The sequence below is a fragment of the Durotheca rogersii genome (assembly GCF_024521655.1).
Source record: "Durotheca rogersii strain YMJ 92031201 chromosome Unknown GGS23scaffold_22, whole genome shotgun sequence".
Classification (NCBI taxonomy): Eukaryota; Fungi; Ascomycota; class Sordariomycetes; order Xylariales; family Xylariaceae; genus Durotheca; species Durotheca rogersii.
The window spans coordinates 545821-559978 of NW_026251253.1; the positions used below are offsets into that span (position 1 = coordinate 545821).

A 14158-nucleotide genomic window follows, 5' to 3' on the forward strand; every position below is an offset into this window, starting at 1 on the left:
ACATCAGGTACCCACCTGCTGCATTGGGTATTTTCGGCAGCAGATAGACACACCTACCCTACCTGGTGCATATACGGAGAGGTACCTCTAGCCTTACCTATACGCGTAGTACGTGTATACCTGAGGTAGGTACCTAAGGTACCTAGGTGGTTAATGCGTGCCAGCAGGGTGAGGTTAGGAGTAGGTTGGTAATACCACCATGTCTGAGGTCCCTAAACCCTAGAGATACTCTCTGGCGGTTCTGTTTTACGGCGAGCCAGGCGCTAGGTAGACATCAATGCGACATCAGGGAAGGGTAATGGAAGTCGGGCGAGTTGAACTTATCGTCGTGATCTGGATGATGGGACCTGTCATCTCTCTCCACCGCACCTATGCTACCTAACGTAGCATCGTAGCGCGTACGTATGCATGCCTATATTGTCACCACTAACCTCGAATGCTGACCCTAGGCTAGTAATCCATGATGTTATTCATATTCATGTTATTCATCGTAGTGCATCCGTACTCCTGTCTACAGGTACCTACTTCGACCACATCCCTACTCGGGCACCGATCTAGTTCCGTGCTAGAGGCGCACGCCATATATGTACAGAGAACACACCACCACACCCACAGGGGATATACATATACGGGGGAGAACACGTCTGCATCCGTACTTGGTGGCGTATCGTCGACCAGGACAAACTGCATACTTAATATTACATCTACCTACCTACATACCTGCGTCGTTGACCGAGACCTACTATAATGCAACATTTCCACCCACGACGCCGGAGCGGCCTAGCATGGATGAGGCCTGCTCTCTCAGCTGTCTCGCTCATAGACGGCTACTCATTCCCTTACTCATACACCAAGCGTCTGAGCAGTGGGGCCCATCCCAGATCACCAGCCAGCCCGCCCTACCTGAGGTTATCCTGGCTGTGGCTGCGAGTACTCGGTACCTACGTCGACTAGCCCGTATGAGTAGGCTTAAAAGTACCTGCTCCACCACGTACCCGTCCGGAACTAGTCGGATCCGACTGGATCGAAGCTCAGAGCCATTGGAAGCCTTGCTGGTGCCTGTAGTGGCTATTACTCATACATATATTTGAGGGAATCCTTTATCTACCTCCTACCTATCCGTCTTGTTAACCCGTAATCTCAGGTTCGCAGGAAGAAAAACTCCTTTACGGTATAGGCGATCACCCAATCGACAACACACCTACATACCAACGTAACCTACCTATAAACAGCAAGCACATCCCAAGGTCGCTATCGTGTCTGGGAGATGCAATACACACCTGGGCTATCGAGCGTGTAGGCTGCCTCTGGCGCCGTGCTTCCACGCGTCGACGTCCGTGGCGCTCTTCTGGCTTGCGAGATCCGTACGCTGCTACGTAGCAGGCGTGTGGTAGGCGGGTTCTAAACCCGAAAGTGCTGAGCAAAGTAGCATCCACGGGGGTTATCGCACATAGGTATGTGGACGCGTCCTCTACCGTCCCGGCCGGGTAGAATCCACCATCCACTACCACTCCGCACGGTGAGGTGCGTAGTAACACAGATCAGGTATACTTGTAGGCATGGAGGTAAGCATGTAACTGGAGATTTGTCAGTACGTAAGGAGGTGCTTGCGCACCTAACCTAGGTATGTATACCTAGTATCTACGGAGGCCTGGTATTGCGCAACGACAGCGTAACGCGGCGACGTAGTCTCTATCCTGCTATGGAGCTCGTCGAGGCGAAGCACATCGAAACGTCGGGGGCCTAGGCCAACCAGAGCTCTGGTCAGGTCGGATCTCGAACTCGCTCCCTTCGCGTGCGCTTCCGTCAAACACCAGAAACCCCAAACCTGGCTGCGGATTCCGATTGGCTCGCGAGAGACAAGCGACGTGGGCGAGGCAAGCCGACGAGAGACCAAGATCACAAGGTGCTTCAGCGACGAGCAAAGGCGGCTACTGTCCAGCAAAGACACAGATAGGTACCAGAGGCAGGCAACGGCTGCCTGCTGCGTAGTGAGGTATTCATATCCCCCTCTCCCTACCCGCCGGCGTCTGACGAGGGCGGACGGGTACATCGCATCGAAGGTCGACCCGCGATTCTGATTCGAGACTTGGCGGCAGTGGTGACGGGCGTTTCGTCATGCATCAGCTTTTTCCGCCCTCCTTCTTCGAAACTCTAGATGACCCCGGGTCAAACATAGGATCTGCGTCCTATGAGCAGCTCCTGTCGCAGAGCCCCAGATTTCAGGGATAGCGTGCAAGCGGTGAAAACAAACGCGATCGCTGCGCGCCCGCTCTCCGTGGATCGTACATGCACGGCGAGGGTCTGCTGGAGAATTCAAGCTTTTCCTCAAGCGCCTATCACTCGTAGATCTTGAGCCTCGATCTGTTCCCTAGATACGTATGTGCCTACACATCTGCATAGGTAAGTACACATGTAAGCTGGAGCTCCCGGATCGTCCATATCGGAAGACTACCTAAGATCGACGATCTCCTAGATGGATCAATGCCGTCTCCTAGAACAAATCTGGGTGGAGATGCACTCCGAGGTAGGTATAGATACAAACCTACCTCTAGATCTAGGTACTCTATGTAGAGGTGCATTGGTTTCTTGGATATCCGGCTTCTACTATCTGTATTCAATACTTCCACCCCTAGAAACACTCTACGCATAGGCGCGTAGTATAAAAGAGAGCGAGTGCTTACGGTAGAATATCCCGCGCTTAAGTCGTTGGGTCTAGCGAGCTCGGATTACGCGAGCAAGCGATGAGAAAGTCGAGAATTGGTTTACGGATTGAGGTCGAAGTTTGCGAGCTACCTTAGGTACCTACCCTACTGTTACCGACCAACTTCTCGAGGGCAAAATCAAAGGGGATACGTCTTCTCTCTCTATGTGTCTCTATTCTTCTCTCCGTTCTTCTCCACGGCATTACGGATATTACGAATCTACTAACTGTCTGCCTGATTGACGACCGAAATGGTGCGGTAGAAACGAGCGTGGGGCATTAAAGCGGTACCTATTGCCGACCACCCACTTACGTCGGCCGAGCCCAGCCTGGGGCGCCGAAGTCATTGGGGCGGATCGGCACAAGACAAGGCCGACTCGGGGTTGACGGCGATAAGGCCTGCGCGATAAGGTAATGGCAACGGCATTCGGTCTTTCTCTTAAATATCGTCATTGAAAAGCCCATTCCGCTTACCTCTCTTTATTTCCCTCTCGTTCGCACCGCCGAGGTAGGTAGTTCATGGACGGACTGCCATAAAATAGCACGCCTGGAAAATAACCACCTCCTAGAGGGGGTCGGAAGCTTCGTCTTCCGTCTCCAAACGCAGCTAGAGACGATGCTCCGCAACGGCGCATCCAACTTCTGCGCCCGTCAAGCCCTCTCCTGGCAGAGGATAGAAGCTCACGATGGCACGCACGCGACCGGAACCGTCCTCCGCCTCTCGACTCGCCCGCTTCGCCCCGTACGTCAAGCGGGCCGGATACGAGCCTACTCGTCCTTCGAGCCTCTTCGCCCGCCCTCGCCCGCTTCTCTGGGCAGGCCTAGACAAGCGCGCGAGTTCAAGCGCGGCCGGAAATGGGGCCGGCGACTGCTGATCGTTTCCGCGATAACCGGCACCGTCTACGTGATTGATAAGCAGGCCTTCGCCTCGGGCATCGGACGGTCGCTGCTGACGTTCAGCACTGGCCTCCTCGTCGCCCTCGACTACAAGCTCAATTTCCGCGCCGAGCCCATCTTCGGCGGCACCATCGAAGACCTGCACATGCGCAGCGCCGAGCGCCTGTTCGACGTGCTGCGCGCCAACGGCGGCCTCTACCTCAAGATCGGCCAGGCTATCGCCATGCAGAGCGCCGTCCTACCCCCCGAGTTCCAAAAGATGTTCGCTAGGATGTTCGACGACGCGCCGCAGGACGAGTGGAAGGACGTCGAAAAGGTCATCAGGAAGGACTTCGGAGGCAAGAGCGTCGAGGAGGTCTTCGGCGTGAGCTTTACAGGCGAGGAGGGCAAGGGGCTGATGGAGCGCAGGGCCAGAGCTAGCGCGAGCGTCGCCCAGGTCCACTGGGCAAGGCTGCCCGACGGGAGAGAGGTCGCGGTCAAGCTACAGAAGCCCGAGATTGCCAAGCAAGTCGGTTGGGACCTGTGGGCGTTTAGGTGAGTGCCATGGGCTTCGAGGCTACCTGGGAGCTACCTAGACGCCTTCCAGACGCGCGTGCATACTGATTTCCGAGGCAGAGTAGTGATGCGGGTGTATACGTGGTGGTTCGACCTGCCCCTATACAGCATAGTACCATTTATAACGGAACGTCTGATGCTCGAGACGGACTTCGAGGCAGAAGCCAGGAATTCGGAAATAATGAGGAACCTCGTCAACTCGGAACCCAGCCTCAAGGGTAGGGTATACGTCCCGAAGGTCTACCCGGAGTTTACGACGAAGAGGGTGCTAGTGACGGAGTGGATTGAAGGCATACGGCTCTGGGACAAGAATGCGACGCGCGGAAACTGGCTAGGTGGGCATGGCAATGGTTCCCCCGGCGTTAACAGCACTCAGCTGCAGTTTAGCCCATCCGATATGGAGGCTGCCCGCCGGGAGTTGCGAGAGAACCCATTCAAAGAACGGCTGAAGCCCGACCGCGAAACCTGGAAAGGGCGGAGCGGTAAGGGTGGGCTTGGTCTATCGAGCAAGGAGGTCATGACCACGATGGTAGACCTATTTTCGGCCCGGTACGTATTAAAAAAGAAGACTGCATACGACCCATGCCTTGCTGGATTCCTAATCTCTGTATAGGAGGCGTACTAACTAGCCGGTAGTAAGTAACCAACCACCAAAGCCTTCTTTGCTCGTTGGGGAGACCTGTGACGGCGCCGGCTTCGGCTCATCCGAACAGCAACGGAACCGGAGACGGCAAATGCCATCCCGGCGGCTACGCAATACAGAAAACAGTGCTGACGTGATTGTGCCGCAGAGATCTTTAAATGGGGCGTCGTGCACTGTGATCCCCACCCAGGTAACATCTTCATCAGGCGCCTCCCGTCGGGTCGGGCGGAGCTGGTCCTCATCGACCACGGGCTCTACGTGTACATGAGCCCCGAGTTCCGGCACCAGTACGCGCTGTTCTGGAAGTCGCTGATGACGTTCGACAACAAGACGATCGCCGAGATCACAGAGCAGTGGGGCATCAAGGCGCCAGACCTGTTCGCGAGCGCGACGCTCATGCGCCCGTACGAGGGCGGCGACGGCACCACCAAGGACCAGCTCATGATGGATCTCAAGGGCAAGACGCCGGCAGAGCGCCACTACGAGGCCCAGCAGCGCATGAAGCAGGGCCTCCGCGACGTCCTGGCCGACGAGGACAAGTGGCCCCACGAGCTCATCTTTATCGGCCGTAACATGCGCATCGTACAGGTGGGTTACTTACTTTCATACTTGCGCTTCGCCCCTTTTCATTCCCCTGATCCTAGGGTAGACCCCCACCCCCCTCTTCCCCTCTCACTAAGCGTACATTCGTGTGGTACTCTCCTATCTGGTTCAGAGGTTTCCTATCGAGAGTTGACTGACGCGCGCGCCGTTGCAGGGCAACAACCAGTTCCTCGGGTCGCCGGTGAACCGGGTCAAGATGATGGGCAACTGGGCGAGCCGTAGCCTGTTCCAGGACCCGAACCTGCCGTGGCGGGAGCGGTTGGTGAACGCGTGGCGGCACCTGCTATTCCAGACGGTGTTGCTGGCGACGGACGTGGCGTTCTACACGTTTAAAGTGCGGCAGTGGCTCGGGTGGGGCGGCGGGATGGAGGATGAGGTGGAGGCGCGGATGAAGGACATGGCCAAGGACTTCGGCGTCGAGTTGCAACACGACGTCTTCGACGGCTGAAAGGGACGAGGGAGGTCGGCGGCACCTGTCCCTCTCCCCCTTACATGGAACAGCATTCACCCTTTGTGGGTTACAGACCTACACATCAGACCTCCACGCCCACTTGTCTCGCATGTATAAGTAAGCACAAGAAGAAAAGGAGAGGCGGGAATGCGAAAGGGCAAAAAGAAGTAGATGGGGTAGACGGGCATACGGCAGGGGTAGGTAAAAGATTCTGACTAGGCCGGCTCACATGTAGGACTATTACGCGCATACAGACATACATAGGCACAGACAGACAGGATACGCCCAGGACAGCGATGGAGATAATTCCCCTCCTTGCCCCCCTCAAGAGAGAAGAATCCTGCGGCCCCTCTGCCAAACACTCTTCTGGGAGCTTTCCCTCCTTTCCTTTCCTTTTCTCTCCTCTTCTTTCCTTTCTGCCCCTCCCCCGCTTCTTTTTTTTTTCTTCTCTCTCACGGCTGCCCGCTTGCCTCGTATCCGCTCTACATATTCGTATATGTACCTACCTATGTACGTGAGACGAGCGGCGCCGCCTCTTTAATCTCAGGCGCGCGGTCTCGGACACGCACGCAGATAGATAGACAGACGGAGAGGCGTGCGCTTACGGTCAGCTTGGAGGAGGGTGGAGACATGCCTGCCTATAATAACCTAGGAATAGGTAGGTAGAGATATCCGCGCCGATCTGCCTGTTGTGTTGGCGGGCGGGTGCGTACGCAGACGCGGCGCGCGGAGCGGAGATAGGTAGTAGACTCTCTGGCCCCGGCAGGCGGTGGCCGATGGCGGCGTGCGAGAGAGAGAGAGGGGGATGAGGGGCCGTGGCGTGCCGCCGCCGGGTTCTGCTGGCTGGACCGGTGCCCTACGTACCTAGGTAGCGCCCATACGCGCATGTGTGGTAGGCAATTGGGAGACAGTACGGCTGCTGCCATGGGGGCGCGTAGGCGTGCGCAGATAGGTAAGTAAGTACCTATTAGGGTGGGCGGGCGCATCTGGGCTTGGGGAAGTGTCTCTCTCGCCTCTCGCCTGATTGGACGGCCACGCGGCCGACGCCGAGCGCCCGCACGGCGCGGCGCATGGGCTCGTGTCGTGCACTGGCTGGCCCTGCTTCGTTTCCCGTCCCCTCGCGCGCGTTGTGTGGTTCGGTTCCTTTTCGGCTTGGTTCCAGTTGTAGGTGCTGTCAAGCTAGGTACCTACCTCCTATGGACTGATGCTCTCGCTCCCTGCAGCACGGGCAGGCATATAGAGTCCGACCTCTGATTTGCCTCTCTCTCTCCGCCCTCGTATCGCCGTGGCTGTTGTCGCTGCAGGTGGCCGCGAACGAGAATGGGCGCGTTACATGACACCTACGTACCTAGGTAGGTGGTCAAGGAGGTCCGCCGGTAACTCCGCAATGCGGCCCGGGCATGGTGGGATCGTGGGAGAGAGGTAGGTAGGTAGGTAGGTAGGTAGGTAGGTATTTCCGGAGGCAGCGCAATCGTTGCGCATGGGCTTGGCCCGCTCGGCCGTGACGGCGACGAGGTCGACCGTTCGACTGCACGAAATCTGATGGCCCCGGGCACGTGCAAAACGCCAGACCGTTCGCCCAACACTGCGATGGGTACCCGTGTCGAAGCAACGCGCACGCATGTGCATGGATGTACTAGGTACCTACTGCATGCCTGCATGCTGCGCACATATTCCATGCGCGTCCTTCCGTGGCTCGCGGCTGGAGCTGAAGAAGACCGGCGCGAAAACCTGCCTAACAGGTTCGTGGTGCTCGTTCGTCGCGTTCGCCCGCCAAGGAGACAGGCCCAGGTTTAGGTAGCTGGGCCGAGGGGGCCTACAGGCGCCTCTGCGTGTCTGACAGGACCGCGTTTCTCTCTTCTCTTCTTCGCTCCTCTCTACCCGTCGCTAGCGGAAGCGCTTGCGAATATGGGCCCATACATCAGGTACCGTAGTATAGGAGGTAAGTATATCTCTATATGTGTGTGACAGGTAGGAAGCTAGGTACCTACGCGCAATATCCGGGATACTAGAGTAATAGCATTCCTACCTCACGAAGAAGAAGAAGAAGTATATTTAACGTCACGCATTCTACCTAAACTAGATAACCTTACGAGTCGGATATCCTCTGGTCAGCCCATCGGGACTCTGCTACAAAAGGTGGGGCGATGTAAGTACCTACGACGGATCGTCCTAGTCACCAGGGAAATCATGATACTTATGATTAAAAAAGCTTTAACCGTCTGATGGGCAGATCCTTTCCCTCATCGAAGCCCTTTTTTTTTTCTTCCAACGCCTCCTCGCTACGTTCCCCTCCCGCTCTCCTCCTCATCTCCTTTTCCCTCCCACCCAATGCGCACACATACGCAGGTCTGACGGGCTGGGCGTCGGCCGCTTAGCTTCTTCTGGCAGGCCAGGCACCTTCACGAAGGTAAGTGCCGGGGCCCACTGCGTGTGTATACCTACCTACACGTGGGTATATGAGTATACCTGCTGTAGGTGGCCTATACATTAGGGACCATAAATCCTTCCCATACCTGGGAGCAGGCGGGAAATCAGACCAGGCCGTCGGGATATTTTACTATGGTCCTCCAGGTTGGGTGCTCCAGCCGGCTGGTGGGTACGCTTCCATGCGGTCCCTTGTTTGGTGCACGAGATTGGCGACCGGGGGAGGGGTTCGTCGCCGTTTTGCATGGCCCAATCCGCGGGCAATCACGCCTCCAATCCACATGAAACCCGCTAAAACGCACGCAGAGGTCGGGCCAGCAATGCGAGAGAGAGAGAGAAACAGAGAGAGAGAGAGAGAGAGAGAGAGAGAGGGTGCTGGTCTGCCTCACGAATCTCGTCGTCGGAGATGGGATTTGGAGGGCCGCCTGCCTAATGTCCATGACCTAGAGCTTGCCCACCTGCCTCCAAGTACCATGGAACCTACCCACCTGTAGAGATACCTAGGTACCCAAGGTAATAAGGCAATGAGAAGTGCTAGAGGTACCTAATTATGAGGTAGGGGAGGCCTGTGATGCATGCACTTATGGGGCATCTGCTTGTACCTACAGGGAGAAGGTACCTACACAAGGTATGGCTACGGCGTAGTGGGCAGCGCAGCAGGTGCTATGCTACCCAACGTAGGGTGTACCCCGCCTAGTGCATGTTAACCCATGGAAAAGCTGCCCCCTTTCGACCTACTCACAGATTTGCTCGTCCCTAGTCCCGTCTGGTTCTGCGGGCACGAGGGAAGACAGTGAAAAAAAAAGGGGGGGGGGGCAGAGGGAAAAGATGCTGATGGCATGGAATGGGAGAGAGGTTGGTTTTCTACTCGAAGGTATGTTTAGATAGGTACCTAGGTAGGTATGTTGTAGGCGGCCTACCTGTCTTACTTCAGCCATGTGGATGTATGCGATACCTATAACAAGGAGGTAGGTACCTAACCTAAAAGTGCCCGATAGAGCTTGCATTTCCCACCCCTATGTACACATGTACAACCCCCCGTTCCCGTCCACTCAATCCGCCTCCTCCCCAATGCCCCAAATCCCTTCTCTCACCGTGATGGTTCACCTCCAGCTCCACGTCAACGTCCATGACTCCCAGTTCGCCCTGTGATCCTCGCGTCGAGCCAGCGCGATCTGCCATCGCTATCACTCCCTCCATCATCTCGTCCCATCTCGCCGTCTACTGCTTCCTCCGTCCGTCCATACCTACTTTTGTCTATCCCATCCCATACGCGCGGGCTATGCGTGTCTGATGTACCTTCGGTCCTGACAGCTCTTGTCGTTGTCGTTGTTGTTGCTGCACAGGGAGCTGTAACAGCTATTGCCCGTCCTCTTGCGATAAGAGTCGACTTTTTTTTCTCTTCTCTGATTGCTATACCTCTTCCTTTCTCCCCTTATACCAACCGAGTCGCGAGTCGCGCGCGAGTCACCCTCACTCATTTACGTTCCCTTTTTTTCCTTCTTCTGGTCGTCGTGGCAGCAGACCAACAAACAAAATCCTCTTCCGCGATCTGGGCCTCCTAGCCGCCAACTTCCCTCCCCTCCCAGTCTCCAATCAGCCATCTGGTTAACCGTCGACCACCCGATACGAGACTCGCCTCTTCCCGCCTCTCTCCCTTTTCCTCTTTTATATCTGCGTCGTACCAGACAGCTCGAGCCGATTTGGCAGAAATCCCGTTGATCGCCCACACCTCTCCCCACGATCACCTGCAACACGTCCCTCTGTGTCTCAGTACGCCATCAGGAACCCGACCGCTTTCTTTTTCCTCCTCGCTTTCGGAATCCGGTCGGCTTCGTCCAGTCTTCTTTTCAAAGGTTAGTTAGCTCTATTTCTATTTCTGCATCGCCGGCGCGTCGCTACCCCCAAGCGAGCCCATCCCCAGCTCGGCCCCCTCTTCGTCTATCAACCTGTCGATGCAGCCGGGCATGCGTCCTGTACTTGTCGCATACCCTCCAGTCTGTCGCACCCTGCTTCGAGACGGTCGATCGGAGAATACAGCTCGGTTTCCCATTGGCCTCCCCCCTCCTTCGATCCGTCCACCTCTCCGCCCGTCCTGGCTGCTTGTCTGGGGTGCCGAATCCAATCCCCTCTGCCCTCGCTTCCTCCCTAATCAACACACCACCCGAGGTCAGCAGCCAAGGGGAGAGAGTGAGAGGGTGAGCAGGCGCCTAGGATGCTCGCTGGTCGAGGTCGCTGCAGTTGCCCTTCATTCTCCTTCTGCTACCGGTATCTCTTCATGCTGATGGTGTCCGCCGTCATCATCCCTCATCCACCGTCATCATCCCAATCCTCTTCCCCCCTTAATATGATATGCTTCATAGAGGAAATTGGATAGCATTGACATCACAAAACCTACTCCCCCACTTTTTTTCTTTCCCTCTGCCGTCCGCTGCTGTCGCGACGTGCTTCTGCCTCCCCGCATCGACGCATTGACGAGCACCGGGAGATATTGGATGTAGCGCGAGGTAGTCTCGGACAAGTCTTAGCTGACCTCTGAATATCTGCGCACATCCAGGTACTTGCGATTTCGTATGCGTTGAACCTCGTCGTCTTTGTTTTGTCCCCGTCCACGCGATCTAGTCCCGAAGCTGGGAAACTGTGCAGCTGAGATATCCATAATTGGAAAAGTGGGATGAGAAGAGAGGATCTCTCTCGCTAGTCACGCATGCGCGCGCATCCCTCCGAGCTTCCAATCGCAGCCGCGATCGTTTCGGATCTTCAGTTCTTAGGAACCCGCCTAACTTGTCTGTTTGCAGGAGCACCCACAGGACAACCCTCACGGTGGATAGATTAAACACGAGAACAGTGAAATAAATAAAAAAGGCAAGGAGAAGGACGGAAAGAGAGCCAGAGAGACAACAGCCAAGCCAGTCAGCTGTCGTTTCTCGTTCTCCCTGCAGGTCGAACTCAAGCCGGGCGCCCCTCTCCATCAGTTGCCCGTCTGGCCGCCCTCTTCTACTTGAATTGCGCCAACGCACTCCTTGGCCCACCCCCGTTGGCCCACCCTCGTCGGTAGCGGACGTCATCACGGACTTTTGCACAAAGGAAGCCCGTCCTGCGCCGCTTGAACCTTCTTCGAGGCGGCCATCTGCAAGGGCCCCTTCTGCTCCCTACTTAACCGGGTCGGTGTATCTCTTCACTCACCCCCCCTGCAAGGGATACATAACCTCGCGCAGAGATTCCCCTGCAGGTACATATACCCGTTCCATCGACACCGAGCTGCTCGTATCTTGAGCTTATGCTTGCGAGGGGTAAACTATGAGTCAACCGCCTCGACGATCTAGTTTCGGGATGTTGCTTCGACGTAGTAAATCCGGAGACCTTAAGGGGAGCCGGAAGCACCACAAAGCAGAGCAACGCGAGACCATCCCCAAGTCTCCTCCCCGCCTGCCCGCCCTCTACAATGGTGCCCAGCCGCCTCCCCCACTACAAAGCTTTGGAGGCGACGCTCGCCCCGACTCCCTCGCCATTGTCTCTGGGACAGCCGACCACTCTTTTCACCGCCAACCGCCGAGAGCCTCTATCGATCCCGGCCGCCCGTCAATGTCCTCGTTTGCTAGCCCCCCAGTGCCCCCCGTTCCCAACGGAGCCTGGGTCGACCCCTACGCTCGTACCGAAAGCATGACCCACCGTGGCCGATATAGCTATGCGAGCAGTGCCGTGAGCACCATCAACAGCCCTAGGAGGGTCCGTAGGAGGAAGGATCCTACGCCTTTCAAGTAAGTCGCGTGTCCCCGCCCGCCGATTCGTGAATGCACTTTCTGCGTCCCGGTTGCTAACCGTCGTCGTCCGCAGCATCTTGATCGTGGGCACCCGCGGTTCGGGGAAGACCTCGTTCCTCGAGTTCCTCAAGACGTCGCTGGCCCTGCCGCCTAAGAAGCGGTCCCAACGGTCGACCGAGATCGAGCAAGAGGTCACCGCTACCGCAACCCCTTCTGGCAAATTCATCCCCCACTACCTCGAGAGCGAGATCGACAACGAGCGCATCGGACTGACCCTGTGGGATTCGGAGGGCCTCGAGAAGAATGTGGTGGACTTGCAGCTGAGAGAGATGTCGGCCTTTTTGGAGAGCAAGTTCGAGGAGACCTTTGCCGAAGAGATGAAGGTCATTCGGTCGCCGGGCGTCCAGGACACGCACATCCACGCGGTCTTTCTAATTCTGGACCCGGCTCGCCTAGATCGGAATATAGCTACCGCCAACGCCACCGCCACCAACGGCCACGACGAGCACTACTCGCCGGAGGGTAGCCGCATCGTAGGCGGCCTTGACGAGGATCTCGACCTGCAAGTTATGCGAACGCTCCAAGGCAAAACTACGGTGATTCCGGTCATCTCCAAAGCCGACACGATTACCACGGCGCATATGGCAGTCCTCAAGAAGACCGTTTGGGCTAGTCTCAAGAAGGCCAACTTCGACCCCCTCGAGGTGTTGGGGCTAGACGACGAAGGCGACGCCACGCCGGACTCTAGTAGGATTGATGAAGCTGACGAAGAGGAGGCCGTCGAATCCGAAGATGAGCAGGAGAAGTCGGAGGGTCAACAAGGAGCGCCCGACGTCGCCGAAGACGAGAGCCCCGACGAGAACGATCTGCCGATCCAGGGCCGGGTTTCGTCGGCCTCGAAACGGCGCTCGAATACGTCGGGGTCGCGATCTAGGGCGTCGGACGGCGAGACGACTGACGAAGTGCCCTTCCTCCCCATGTCGATCATCAGCCCAGATCTGTACGAACCTGGCGTTGTCGGTCGCAAATTCCCGTGGGGCTTCGCTGACCCCTATAACGAGGAGCACTGCGACTTCACTCGGCTGAAGGATGCCGTGTTTAACGAGTGGCGCGGCGAGCTGCGCGAGGCCAGCAAGGAGCAATGGTACGAGGGTTGGCGGACGAGCCGGCTGAAGCAACGACAGCCTGGTGGCAGCCGGCGTCGATGAGGATGAACGGTGAACGGCGGTGCCATCCCTGATGGGGTGCTGGATTACGATGCGGCATAGCTTTTACGGGTTGTCACCCACTTTTTCTTTTTTTTTTCACCTCTTTTTATATCTTCGCGTTTTGTGGTCATCACAGCATACCCCCTCGATTGATCGTTTTCTTGTGTGTATTATTGCCTGCTCTGGTTTATCAGGAAAGGGCAGGAAAAGCTCGGCGGGTGCCGATTATTTATTTTGGGGGGGAGGGGGACTCGGGGGCTCTCGAGAACAAGAAATTCTTTTTAACCTCTTAATGGGCTCGACCAAACGACGCGACCTGCCGGCACGAGTTTTCTTCCTCCTCGCGAGGACGGATCATGGTATGAGCAGCAACAACAAGGGTGCTACGCGCACTATTCGATTCCTTTGTATGATGTATTCTCGCTCTCCCCGCATTCTAGATTCCCTTCACTTAGGCGGTTGGTGGTGGCATTGGAGACGCACAGATCGATCGCCCCCCTTTTTTTTTTTTTTTTTTTGGCTTTCTTTCTGATCTTCTCGGGTCTCCCCCAGCCTACCTCCTGACGCTCCCATACTTTCTCGACCCCATCGCCTCCACTATTCTGTCCTCCCCCCCCCCCTCCCCTCCCACAATATTGCCCGGACGGAATACGGAAGGGTGGCGAGAGCGCGGGGACGGGAGGAGGAGCAAGGCGGGAGGGCAAGGGGAAGAGGATAGGGAACGGGAGAGAGAGAAGAAGAGAATGAAGAATGTGAATGAAATACCACTTACACAAAGTTTTAACTTTTTTTCCTGCCATCGCTGTCCCCATCGCCGCGCCGTGTGACTTAGGTATGCGCCGAAGTAGGGCTCTGCGAGAATCTCCCCTCTCCCCCTTTCCCCCCTTGCCCTTTTATTTTTGGGAG

The 14158-nt window shown here is 56.5% G+C and overlaps 4 protein-coding genes across 4 annotated transcripts; 2 read left to right on the plus strand and 2 right to left on the minus strand.

Moving 5' to 3' along the window:
• Positions 1–3085: 3085 nt before the first annotated feature.
• GGS23DRAFT_580120 (ABC1-domain-containing protein) lies at positions 3086–6577 on the plus strand. The gene is made up of 4 exons (XM_051517105.1): positions 3086–4135; positions 4217–4704; positions 4948–5387; positions 5557–6577. Exons 1-4 carry the CDS (start codon positions 3321–3323, stop codon positions 5848–5850), a joined length of 2037 nt encoding a protein of 678 aa, XP_051369457.1. The 5' UTR covers positions 3086–3320; the 3' UTR covers positions 5851–6577.
• A 4038-nt stretch (positions 6578–10615) lies between these two features.
• Positions 10616–11464, minus strand: GGS23DRAFT_223744 (uncharacterized protein). The gene has a single exon (XM_051511989.1). It carries the CDS (start codon positions 11346–11348, stop codon positions 10899–10901), a length of 450 nt encoding a protein of 149 aa, XP_051369458.1. The 5' UTR covers positions 11349–11464; the 3' UTR covers positions 10616–10898.
• On the plus strand, positions 11465–13460 carry GGS23DRAFT_223760 (uncharacterized protein). The gene is made up of 2 exons (XM_051511991.1): positions 11465–12041; positions 12118–13460. The coding sequence occupies exons 1-2, from the start codon at positions 11581–11583 to the stop codon at positions 13250–13252; spliced, it is 1596 nt and encodes a 531-aa protein (XP_051369459.1). The 5' UTR covers positions 11465–11580; the 3' UTR covers positions 13253–13460.
• GGS23DRAFT_223751 (uncharacterized protein) lies at positions 13449–14156 on the minus strand. Its single transcript, XM_051511990.1, has one exon. It carries the CDS (start codon positions 14062–14064, stop codon positions 13645–13647), a length of 420 nt encoding a protein of 139 aa, XP_051369460.1. The 5' UTR covers positions 14065–14156; the 3' UTR covers positions 13449–13644.
• Positions 14157–14158: the final 2 nt, after the last annotated feature.